At 44.6% G+C, this 12619-nt stretch overlaps 1 protein-coding gene across 1 annotated transcript; it reads right to left on the minus strand.

Annotated features, from left to right (window-relative positions):
* Positions 1-9786: 9786 nt before the first annotated feature.
* LOC119282676 (11S globulin seed storage protein 2-like) lies at positions 9787-11841 on the minus strand. The gene is made up of 2 exons (XM_037562815.1): positions 10812-11841; positions 9787-10152 (listed from the first exon to the last, which is right to left on the minus strand). Exons 1-2 carry the CDS (start codon positions 11765-11767, stop codon positions 10002-10004), a joined length of 1107 nt encoding a protein of 368 aa, XP_037418712.1. The 5' UTR covers positions 11768-11841; the 3' UTR covers positions 9787-10001.
* Between the last annotated feature and the right edge of the window lie 778 nt (positions 11842-12619).

Genomic DNA, 12619 nt, shown 5'->3' on the forward strand with positions numbered 1-12619 from the left:
CTCTGGTGCATCCATAATCAAAAGAGACTACTACACATAGAACATAACTAAACAGCAACGCCGCCGTGAGTTGGCTGCTCGGTCGACGGGGACCGGCGGCGAGGAGGCGCATGTACCGGCGCCGGCGGTGGGTGCTTGTGGGACGGTGGCATTGGGAAGGGCTCTGTCGGGATGGGTGGGAACCTCCGCTCCATTGTCGCCCCACGAGAATCAGCACCAACGGCGGTGCAGCGGACCAGCAGCACTGCTATCACCGCCATCGTGACGACCGACCTCGCCATGGTGGACAATCGGCCTCTATGCATCTTTTCCATGAAGTATAGGAGTATGTCTGAATGGCATCCCCTAGACAATTAGCCCGGTTTAAATAGTAGCAGCGCTAGTAAAGTGAGGTGATTAGTAATTGCTAATTAGGTTGTCATTTATTAGGTTCGATCCATATCCATTGCAAACTCATTAATTCTTACCTTTTTTAGTCAAATTCATCAATTCCAACCATGCTAGGTTATGTGAAGGTAAACGTTTCTAGCCGGGGCGCCGGCGGAAACGCTGCGCCAGACGCGCGCTGGCCACGTGATTTGTTTAGATCGCGTGCTTCGTAACCCACGCTCACACAGGCTAGGCCCTCTATCTTTTTCTGAAAAAAGTCCAAAATAAACATTTAATTTGTAGACGAAAGCTAAATTGACCGCTGAATTTTCAATCCCTGAAATGGACACATTAAATTTTTCGATCCCAGTCTATTTTGAGCCTTGAGTGCGTTCCCAAACAGGGATTATGGATGTGGCGGGTTTAATCCCGGGACTGTTCACTGCGGACACGATTGGGCCGGCCCAACAGGCGCGAAGCGAGATTTTCTTTTTCTTTTTCGTTTTTAGTCTATTATTTTTCTTTTTTCATAATATGTGGTGTAAAAAGACCGAAATCACTAGTTGAGGAGTACTCGTTGCAAAGATCACTCCAACTCCATGGTTGCGGCAAGTGGCGCACATGCAGCGCGCCACTTGTCGCAACCTGAGAGTTTTATCTTTTTCTGTAGATCCGTTTATTCAAAACGTTTTGTCTCTTAAACCGTACGTCCAAATTTCAAACCGCTTTCACCGTTGAATTCTCTCCAAAACTAGATCACATGTTGATAGATTTTCATGACTTTTCTGTCACGAAAAAAACCGGACGAAAAAACCGGACCACGAGCACGGGTTTTTTCCTTTCCGAAAGAGGCACGTCCGTGCCTCTCACGAAATCACAATTGTGCCTCTCACGGAAGCAAAACCGTGACTCTCACGAAAGGAAAAAAAGAAGGGGAAATGTGTTTTTTTTCGTTTCCAAGGAGGCACGGCCGTGACTCTCGCGAAAGCACAACCGTGCCTCTCGCGGAAGCAAAACCGTGACTCTCATGAAAGGAAAGAAAAATAGAAAACGTATTTTTTTCCGTTTCCGAGAGGCACGGCCGTGACTCTCGCAAAAGCACAAGCGTGCCTCTCGCGGAAGAAAAACCGTGACTCTCGCGAAAGAAACATAAACAGGAAAACACGTTTTTTTCCGTTTCCGAGAGGCACGGCCGTGACTCTCGCTAAAGCACAACCGTGCCTCTCGCGGAAGCAAAACCGTGACTCTACCGAAAGGAAAAAACAGAAAACACGTTATTTTTCCCGTTTCCGAGAGGCACGCGCGTGACTGTCGTGAAAAAAAACGTGCCTCTCGCGGAAGCAAAACCGTGACTCTCGCGAAAGGGAAAAAAAGAAAAGCATTTTTCCGCGCAAATTTTTTTTCCTTTTTTTTTACGAAAAGCTAAGGAAGACCGGTGAAAAACCAAAACATCGAAAAAAACTGGAAAACCCCGTTTAAAAAGCCGAAAACGCGTGCGTAAAAATAAAAATAAATTAAAATCCGGTGAAAAAAAACGTGCCTCTCGCGGAAGCAAAACCGTGACTCTCGCGAAAGGGAAAAAAGAAAAGCATTTTTCCGCGCAAATTTTTTTCGACCGGTGAAAAGCCAAAACATCGAAAAAAAACTGGAAAAACCCGTTTAAAAAGCCGAAAACGCATGGGTAAAAATAAAAATAAATTAAAATCCGGAGGGCGCGTCCAGAGCAAGACACGTGGTGAATGGCTGCTGATCGTTGCGAGCGTCCAAAAGGAGCGTCCCGAGGGATCGAACTTGAGACCTGGCAATACTTAACTCCTCATGCAAGCCACTACAACAGCCCGCACTCATTGATTTATTGGGATGCTCGAAACATTTAACACACGCCGCAACATCGACATTAGGAAAAACATTTTTAAAGTCAAACAAATACGAAAAATGTAAATAATTTCTGAAATCTCTGGAAAATAATTAAAGCGCGACTAGTTTTAAAAATTCTGAATATTTTTTAAAAAATAGAACAACATTTTAAAAACAGAATCAATTTGAAAAAGGGTACATTGTTTGAAACATAAACAATTTTGAACCTGAACAAAATGTTAAACAGTAAAAACTTTTTGAAAATTTTAAAATGCGACCAACTTTTGAAACCTGAACAGGTGACTTAGAAAAATGCTGAATAATTTTTTTAAAATGAACAACTTTTTGAAAACAGAATCAGTTTTGAAAAATTGAATACTTTTTGAAACTTAATGTTTTTCAAAAATTTGAACAGAATTTAAAACCTGAACAAAAATTTAAAGTCCGAAAACTTTTTGATTTTTTAAATGGGAGAACCTTTTAAACAATGTTAAAAATGTTCGTACGGTTTTAGAAAATGTTGAACGTGTATTTAGAAAAACGTTATTGTGTATTCAAAAAAATGTGAAAACATGTATTTTAAAAAATATACAAAAAATATTTGAAATATGTCAATAGTGTGCCAAAAAATATTGCATATGTGTGTTAAAAATGTACTTTGTGTGCTGAGAAAAAATAGACGTGTGTACAATTTTTTATAGTTAAAACCGGTAAAGAAACAAAAAGGAAAGAAGAAACAAACAATACAAAAAAAAATCAGGAAATAAAAAATATAGGGAAGTAAAAAAGAAAGCCGAAGAAAATCAATGAAAAATAAAAAACAAAAGAAAAACAAGTTAAAATCAGAGCAGTGCCAGCGTGTGAGCGACTGCTCTAATGGGCCGGCCTGATTTCACTTGCTACGTCAGTGAATACCAGTGAACTACTCTCTAGGTACAAAATAGACCGGGATCGAAAAGTTCGGTGTGCTGATTTCAGGGATTGAAAGTTCAGGGTTTGTTTTAGCTTTTGTCTACAAGTTTAAGGTTTGTTTTAGACTTTTTCCATCTTTTTTAACACAACCTTATCTCTTCACGAAGTTGCCATCTCTGTTCCTTCTTCTTCCTTGTAGGCTTGTAGCAACACATTTTTCTTCAGCTTGCCTAAACCAGTGCTGCCACCGGCGAAGCGCGGCCGCAACCAAGCCCCCGCCGACCCTCCACCATGGACGAGTGGAGACACTGGCGTCGAAGCTTGCCGGCTCATCACCGCTGATGCAGCAAATCGTAGCCACCGTTCTAGCTTGGCGTAGTGACTGCTGCAGCTTGCCGCAACCATGGTCCCAAACGCCATGGTGACCATCGCAGCTCTGCGCACTGACCATTGCAGCTCTCGGTGCGTTGTAGCTTTTCCATTTGCAGGTTGTAGCGTATTTGTCAGTGGTTTGCATCTCCCCTGGTAGTTGGTTGTAGCCGTCTACCTTCACCGGCCACAAATTTCACCGTCGCTTATAATTCAGAGATTCGTGTGTGCTCTTACTGGGCACCTCGCTGCTATCTTCAGAAAAGAGGAATTGCCTTGAGATTGTGGAAGCCGTCGCCAGTCCAGATGGAGATCTTGCTCAGCGTGTAGCTCTCATCCAACTTGAAATCCATGTAGAGAGTAACAAGCTCGCCCTAACAACAAATTCAGAACAGAAAAAGGATCCCACACATAGAAGATTAGATATGTATTTCGAATGGATGCCCTCGTCTAGCTGGTTCTTGTCATTCGACTTCGCCTGCGCTGCACAAATACATAGCAAGGAAAAAAATAGCGCGCTATAGCGTTTCTGAAAACTAAATGCTACGCTATGCAGATTTCACTCGCTACGGCGCTATTCGCGCTAAATACGGCGATTGCGCGCTATAGCGCGTATCGGCGCTATTTTTTCGACGGTGTTTTTTTTCAGACGAATTTTTCATCAGCCCACTATATTTTTGGGCCTTCTGGCCCAGTAACCAAGCATATCTCCAGCCGAGCGAACCCTAACCAACCTACCGAGCGAGCCCTTCCCAAATCGAACGAGGCGACGGTGGCAGCTGCGGCCGCCGGTGCTTCGCCCGTCTCCTCCAGCAACGGTCGGCCGCCTCCTCGGGTCGCCGTCGCCTCCTCGGGTCTTCGTTGCCTCCTCTAATCCTCTTGCTCGGGTCGTTGTCGCCATGTCAGCAAGTTCATCTGATTCTGATTGAGCTGCTGCATCATTGTTGGCTGGCTCCTAAAGTTCTAAGTCCTTATTTCTGCTATTCTGGACCTTGCTTGTTGGCTATTTAATTTATCTGTCTACTTTGTTTGTCTGAAATCTGAATGTATGAACTCTGAACAGTGCTATATGCCTATATCTGGACCGTGCTTTGTTATCTGAACAATGTTTTAGCCTTGGTTTTAGCTGCTGAAATATGTCATTTGTGTTGATATATCTGTCATTTGTATGCTATATGTTGAAATCTGAATAATGTTTTGTGAAATGCTATTTTGCAAAATAGCGCGCTATTAGCATGCTATTTCATTTATAGCGTTTTTTTGAAGGCTGCGCTATTTTTTTCCTTGATTTTAAGTCTAAAAGCATGCCCAGATTCAACCGAACTAATCAATGGACATTATATAATCACATGTAAAAGCGTGCTGTGAGAAACAAGCACCGTATATAATAACCTGCAAACATTTTTCACTTTCTCTCTCTCGCTCATTACTCCACGGAAGAAGAACAAATACTATTCGATGCATCTTGCATGTAGAAACTGCTCTAGCTAGTCTATTGGTGTTGTACTAAGATTCTGTGTCATGTCACGCTGCCTGTTGTGGGCTTTATTAAGTTAAAGCCAAACGCCCCTGGCATCTTTGTTCTAAAAAAAAGAAACTGCTCTAGTTTATTGAAGACTCGATGCACAATAGTTTACACATGATTAGGCTCCTAATTAACTACTTTAGTAACTATTTGGTTTATCAAAGACTCGATGAAAGAAATTATGCACCATCCAAACAAAATTGAGCGGAAGGCAGCGGAAGATCGTTTACTCGTCGTGGTTACCTGCAGATATACATTCTTCTAAAACTGGATGACCAGGTGTGGCTGCACACTGTCTGACCTGAGAAATATAAAATGCGCCAACGATGAGGGTGCCCCTGCAGTTTGTAAGATCAGCGATGATCAAAGAAGAAAAGCTATACCATGTGTTGGGGTGGAATGAGATAATGACAGGGTCAACTAATCCAACATTTATCTGTTTCAAGAAGAAAAGGGTAAACCATTTTCAATATACCACTGAAGTTTGTCTACATTACATTCAGATTGATGTGAATATGAAGTCACAACAGATTGGACAGTTTGTCTCTAACCTCTTCTTCCGACATTCATAAATCGAAAAGAAAAAAAAATCTGAATCAGCCTAGAAAAGCAAGGAACCACGCCTGCAAAATCGATTCCTATGCAAAGACGAAAATCCTAGAACTTGACATGGCCAGCATATGATTCACCGCAGCTCGATGCCTATAGCACACGGGAGCAGGTATGGGCGCACGCACGAGGGAGAGCAGAGCGCAGAGAATTACCTAGGCCGGAGTGGAAGAGGTGTCTGGCCACCGGAGGCGCAGGAGGAGACATGGAGGGAGCGCAGGGCAGAATAGCAACCGCGCCGGTACCCGCCTCCATCGGACCGCTGGCCGTGATCTGCGCTACCAGAGGTGGAGCGGACGTGAACGCTGCGGATCCACCGCCATGGTTTCTCTGCCCAGCCTAGAGAAGAAGGGTCAGGGAACCCGAGGTGGAGCGGCCGCTGTTCGCAGACCACGGCGTCTGCCAGGCAGAACAATTGATCTCAGACGTTCATCGGATTGTTACCCCACTGATGTAATATGAGCAGTAGGATGCATTTAATTTGACTTAATCCGAGGGTCCTGATTACTCTGTGTATAGTTTACTGTGTGGTTTTAGGGGAGTTTATGTTTGCTCTTTTAATAGTAGTATAGATAGAAATGACACACCTCCTTCCCTCCATAGTTGGATTGACTATCTCACACTCGCATGTTTGTTTCACTCCAACATCTCACCCAAATTGTATACACATAGCCAATAACTTGGTTTTGAGACAAGCTAGCTAGTGTGAATTACTGGGATACCTACTATATATTCCAGCACTACATGCTTCCATCTATATATACCATAGCTAGCTCACTTGCTACTAGTATTTGCTTCTGGAGGAAGATGTATATATACCAGGCAAATGCATGCTCGCAACCGATATGCATGTATGTTGTCATGATTCTATTGTTGCACCCGACCAGCATGCAATTTGTTTGTGATATATCTAATCCCTCACCTAGATCATCTGATAGGCATGTATGTAATCAGCGGCAAGCGAGGGAGATGACCCAAAAGCCGGCCCAAAGGGGTCGCGGTCGCTTGAACAATTGTTTGCGTCGAGCTCCTGCACCAAAACAGGCAAGTGGAGTTCCATTCACCGATCTCAAGCAAAACATTTTCCCCGGGTTTTTTGGGGAGTTCTGGCTATCACACAGTATCCTTTCTTGGCCATTATTTCATTAGTGTTGTTGTACAATGCAAGAGGAGGAGGACGTTAACACAAATATCAACAGAGGCAGCTAGCTTGGTTTCTCTAGGGCATATGGGGCTCTAATTCAAATTTTTTTAAGAATTGGGTTATAGTTCCTTAAATCGGCTAATCACTGGCCAAGGTGCGGTGCGGTGCTTCCCTTCAACCACACCATAGCATGCGATGTGCAATGGTGCTTCCCCGGTCACCCGACGCGCTCAACCATGGCACCGCCCGTCACCAACTAAACCACACCGGAGCAACTCCAACCCATCCACACCTCATTGACTGGTGCGCGCTACATCCTTTCTGCTTGGCTGGTGCTCTCGACATTGAGGACAACCTCCACTAAGCTCGGAGGCAACATTGCCAACCACCAGAAACCTCACCGTCTCATCGACCTTCCGGGATTCCTCTTTGGCTACCTCAGTGGATCCGTCTCTTGCCCTCCTTCCCGTTGTTGACCACTAGCTGTTCGATAGAGATGAATACGTTCGATTGTTGAGGATTTCTAATTGGCGCCCCCGTTAAACCTTGTCAAGCTCTGCCACTGATTGGATACATGCCAGATCATTAGGTGTGTTTGGCTTTTGTTGCCAAATAGGATGGGCAGCCAGCAGGGATTAAATTGTGAAAATTGTTTGACGTCGTCACGTGTATTAAAAAATGATAAATGGATTGGCGTGATTTTTGGGGTCAGATCCGGAAATAAGATTGAAGGGGCCAGTGGACAAATTAAGTCTAAAAAGGGGTGATTTAGTAAAAAAACACGGCCATAGGAGGGCCCCCTTCCATGAGTAGCTTTGTTCTTTCTCTTCACCATTTGTCTATGGATGGATTCCATGATTGTAATGGCATACCCCTCTCCCTTCGTTGCTGCATCGACTCTTTCACACTACCCGTACTTTTGTTTTGCTACAACATCTCGTAAAATTAATTGTGCTTAGCCAATTACTAGAATGTCTACTAATCCAGGACTAGAGGTAGAGCGATATTCAGTATTTGTCCATGTTCACTTTATATGGTGCATGCATGCAGAACGTAGAAAATAAAACGCATGCATGCACAGCATGTACTCCCTCCGTTCCTAAATACTTGTCTTTCTAGGCATTTCAACAAGAGACTACATACGGAGCAAAATGAATGAATCTACACTCTAAAATATGTCTACATACATTCGTATGTAGTAGTCATTTGAAATGTCTAGAAAGACAAATATTTAGGAACAAAGGGAGTATGACTCTTTCGCTCGAAACAGCCCGGTTGCTGTGTGCCGATGGGCCCGGCCTGAATGCCGCGGATCAATGTTCTGTAGTAAAGATCAAAAGAAGGTTGTTTCAAGTACCTGAAAGATATAATTTGGAAAAGAATCCAAGGTTGGATGGAGAAGAGTTTATCTGCCGGTGGTAAGGAAGTTATAATTAAGTCGGTTGTTCAATCAATCTTTACTTATTCCATGGCTTGCTTTAAGTTGCCTAGAGGTCTATGTGAGCACATTAATGGCCCAATCCGAAAGTTTTGGTGGGGTAGCAAGAATGGAGAAAGGAAGACGGCATGGGTGTCTTGGAAAACAATGACAAAACCAAAGTTCATATGAGGGCTTGGCTTTCGCGATATCGAGCTTTTTAACCTTTCTCTCCTTGCTCGCCAAGCATGGAGATTGTTACAGGAACCGGAGTCACCTAGTGCCCGAGTTCTAAAAGCAAGGTATTACCCCAACGATCATCTTATGGACGCTACATTGGGGTCAGCTCCATCACAAATGTGGAGATCCATACTAGAATGAAGAGACACTCTAGCTTTGGGATTAATTAAGAGCATTGGGTCTAGTTCAAGTACACATATATGGGAAGAGAATTGGCTCCCAAGAGACTACACGCTCAGACCTTCATCCACATTTGCAAGGCAAATGTAGATGGTGGAATGCGACACTGATAAGGGACAAGGACGGTAACTATCTAGGTTCATCAGCTGTAGTTTTTGATGGACTAGTTGATCCGACTATTTTGGAGGCGCATGCTTGCTGCGAGGCCATTGCTCTGACACAAGATTTGAACATTCGGCATTTGGTTGTTGCCTCGGACTGTCTCAAGGTCCTCACAAACATAAGGGAGCTTCACCTTCATAGGCACAGGTCCTGAACGATATTAAACTTTGTACTAGTAACTTTGCTTTCATAGATTTCCGATTTGAGTTTAGAGAAAATAAATTGAAGCCCACTCTCTAGCAAAAGGAGTTGCGTCTCTGGAGGTGGGTCGCCATCTGTGGCTTAGGGGTTCTGCCGGATATTGCTTGTATTCCGCTCATTATGATTTCTGAATAAACCCCTAAAAAAAGCTATTCATTATGCTTTCCAAAAAAAAGAAAGCGAGCACAACAGTCTAAGAAACGTCTATATATGTAGCTAGCTACGTACTGCAGGTACACAAGCCCAGAAATGTACGGTGTGCATGGATGTTCTCTCTGCAGATCGACTATCTAGAAATTAAATACATCGAAGTGTAAAACCATACCCGTAACGATACTATCTACTCCCTCCGTTCGGAATTACTTGTCGTAGAAATGGATGTATCTAGACGTATTTTAGTTCTAGATACAACCATTTCCGAGACAAGTAATTCCGAACGGAGGGAGTAGTACTCCCTCCATCCCATAATGTAAGATAGAAGTTTGAAGAGCATATCACTTTAATGATCTTCAGCTCCTCAACCTGCCTATGCAACTCCCCGTCGCTACTGCTTCTGGTGCTTTGCGGAAGCAGCAAAATGCGATGGTCTTCGACGACCCGTCCCTGCTTCTGGATGCTCTGCTGTGGCAAAACCGCATCTAACAGCGTTAATGTCTTCCCCTTTAACCCTGTTGTATTCTGCCTACTATATCGCCTGGCCAATTTTCAATGAAAATTCAGGCGACGATCCCACCCTCACACTACGACCATTAATATTTGAGGAAAAAAAGGAACACTGCATTGCAAAGATAAATAATTAAGTAGCGGCTAGAATAATGGATGGGAGGAGCTCCACTGAATATTAATAATTTCAAAAGAGTATCATGAATACTAATTGACCACGATCATACCAATCTCCTGGTTATAAATACATCTACGAATTCAATAGCTGCATTCCAATTTAACTATCCTCTCGATTCACGATCTAGAAACAAAAGCTAAGCTCCTAGCATGCCGGAGACGGATGTACTTCTCATCTAGTTGGGGGCGAAGAAGATCTCGGAGTCGAGCCTCTTGGAGCGGAACAGCTTCTCCATCTCCGGGGTGGTGTTGAATGCCGTCTCTAGCACTGCCGGCGAAATTGCCTTCCACACCGACGTCTTCCCTGCCAAGTGGCTAAAGATTGGGCTGCATTTGTTTGACAGAATAACACAACTTTAGTTAACCAGATTGATGAGAGTATAATGGAAATGTATGGGAAAGTAAAATGCAACATGCGGTGAGATTACAATAATTCTACAAACATAATTTTGTATACCTCCGTTCAAATTATATGGACACTACACCCTATAGAAAGTATATATGACAGTAGGAGTTCAGTTTTAGTATTTGTTTCCCTATATCGCTATAGGCAACAAAACTACAATTCGAAAAGATACCTTGCAATGTTGAGAATATGGAATATCCAAAATTATTGAATAAAATTGAAAGCAATCTTGCTAAATTTCAGTCCACTGAGAAATTTACAATTTCAGTCCACTGAGAAATTTACAAAACTAAATTTGCATATGCATTCAGATCTTATACTATATGCATGTTTATATTCGTGACACCTAACATTAGATCCGTGCAAAATATACCGTGAAAATTGTGCTTTAGTGCTATTTTAGAAAGAGTGATATTTTGTAGAACTGAACCAAAATATAGCAAACAGAAATAATGCATCAGATCAGAGATACACATGCATGCTTGAAGAGTTTTAAGCAGAAGCGAGTTTAGTCTAGGTCTAGATCCTGTGACTTGTACGTAGCAAGAGAAAGAGCATATGTATATCTTGTAGTACGTACTTGGGAGTGGTGATGATGGAGAACCACTCCATGCCGGTGTCGTCGGCGATCTTGGAGACGACGAAGAACCTTGGCACGATGAAGAGGCACCCTGCCTCCGCACGGGTCTCGAGCACGCGGGTGCCGTCGATGCCAACCACCTGGACGCGACCGCCGCCGCGCACGATGTAGGTGACCTGGTACGCCGAGTCGCACGAGAAGCCCGGCGAGCACATGGAGCGGCCGCCGATCCTCACCAGGTCGGCGCCCAGCCCGACCTCCTTCACCAGCGGCAGGTTGGCCGTGTTGAGCACCACAACGCAGCCGCCGCCCGGGATGTCCACATCCAGCGGCGCCTCAAGGCAGTTGAGCACCACGCCCTCCCGGTCCTCGGCGCGCGGCTCCGGCATCTTGTGCCCGGCGGCGATCTTCACGACGCCGGAGCCAGGCTGGGTGGAGACGATTTTGGCGGCAGCGTCCTGGTCGAGATCCCAGGCGCGCGCGACGAACTCGGTGGAGAAGCCGGTGAAGATGCCGGAGGCGCCGGTGAGCTGGAAGTTGGTGAAGCGGCCGGGGGTGTGGCCCTTAGAGGTGTCGCCGAGGAAGAGCACGACGAGCTCGGCGGAGGAGCCCTCGGCGTTGTGCCACCAGGTGACGGCGCCGAAGGGGAGCGCGAGGGCGTCGCCCTCCTTGACGGGGATGACCTTCTCCTTGGCCGCCTCCGGGAGGACGAGGCCGCAGGCGCCGGCGCCCTGGAGCACGTAGGAGACCTTGGCGGAGTCGGAGTAGCTGGGGAGGGCGAGGCCGCCGGCGGCGAGGTGCAGCTTGGCGGCGCCGATGGAGGCCGCGCCGAGCATGGGCAGGTCGGCGGGGGACCAGTCGTAGTAGGCGCCGCCGTCGCTGCCGTAGGCCTTGGCCGGCTTCTTGGGGGAAAGGTCCATGGACATGACCTCGGCGTTGGAGCTGCGCTGCACCATTGTTGCTGTGGAGACGATGAGATTGTGGTACGTGCGTGGGGGAGAAGGACGTGAATGAGATGCGATGGAGGAGGTGGAAGGGTGCGTATTTATAGGTGCGTCACCTGATGGTTGGATAATGATTAGCGATGGGAATAGTTCTTCTTGCGGAGAGATTAACGATCAGTTTGTTGGAGCTAACGACTCCAACTGATGAGGCCTGATTTGATCCCATCTTAGATCTTATCATCCCGTTGAATAGGAACTGAACGACTTCGCCATGATCGGATATGCATGCATGCAGGAACGGGTTTTGGATTTTCTTTCTTTTTTTCGGGGATTTAGGATTATCTACTGGAGTACTAGATTTCTTTTTGCTTTTCTTATAAATACTAGATTTTTATTTTGTTTTTTTAAGAAATACTAGAAATTTTTTTAGACACAGTTTTTTTTTTGAGAAGTAGGTTTCTGCATGTGCCCGCTTCACTATTCATGGGCCGAGCCTGGTAGTTGTGTTGTCTATATGGGCTTTGGGTTGCCAGCTGTTTAGACAAATACTAGCAAAGTGGACATATCTTTAAAAAAAGCCAAGTGCCCGTGCAATGCAACGGATCCAAAATAGACACATGTTCACAAACTTGATAAATATACACACACATCTACATATATTTTACCTGCCCTCAAAAAAAAAATCAAGATACATTCTGCCTCTAAGAAACTTAGATATATTCTAGATCTTTTTATGACTATATATATTATAATTTTTATGTTAAAAAACAATATAAAAACCCTAACTTTTTCTATTACCTATTAATGTGTATTTTTTGTGAGGGCTATTAATGTGTGTCTAACTGTACTGTAATATTTTTGAAT

The sequence above is a fragment of the Triticum dicoccoides genome, chromosome 3B (assembly GCF_002162155.2).
Source record: "Triticum dicoccoides isolate Atlit2015 ecotype Zavitan chromosome 3B, WEW_v2.0, whole genome shotgun sequence".
Taxonomy (NCBI): Eukaryota; Viridiplantae; Streptophyta; class Magnoliopsida; order Poales; family Poaceae; genus Triticum; species Triticum dicoccoides.

Coding starts and splice junctions, on each gene's coding strand:
- LOC119282676 (XM_037562815.1), bottom strand. CDS start 11,767: ATGGTGCAGCGCAGCTCCAACGCCGAGGTCATGTCCATGGACCTTTCC. Junction 10,153..10,811: donor TCCATCATCACCACTCCCAA/GTACGTACTACA, acceptor AAACAAATGCAG/CCCAATCTTTAGCCACTTGG.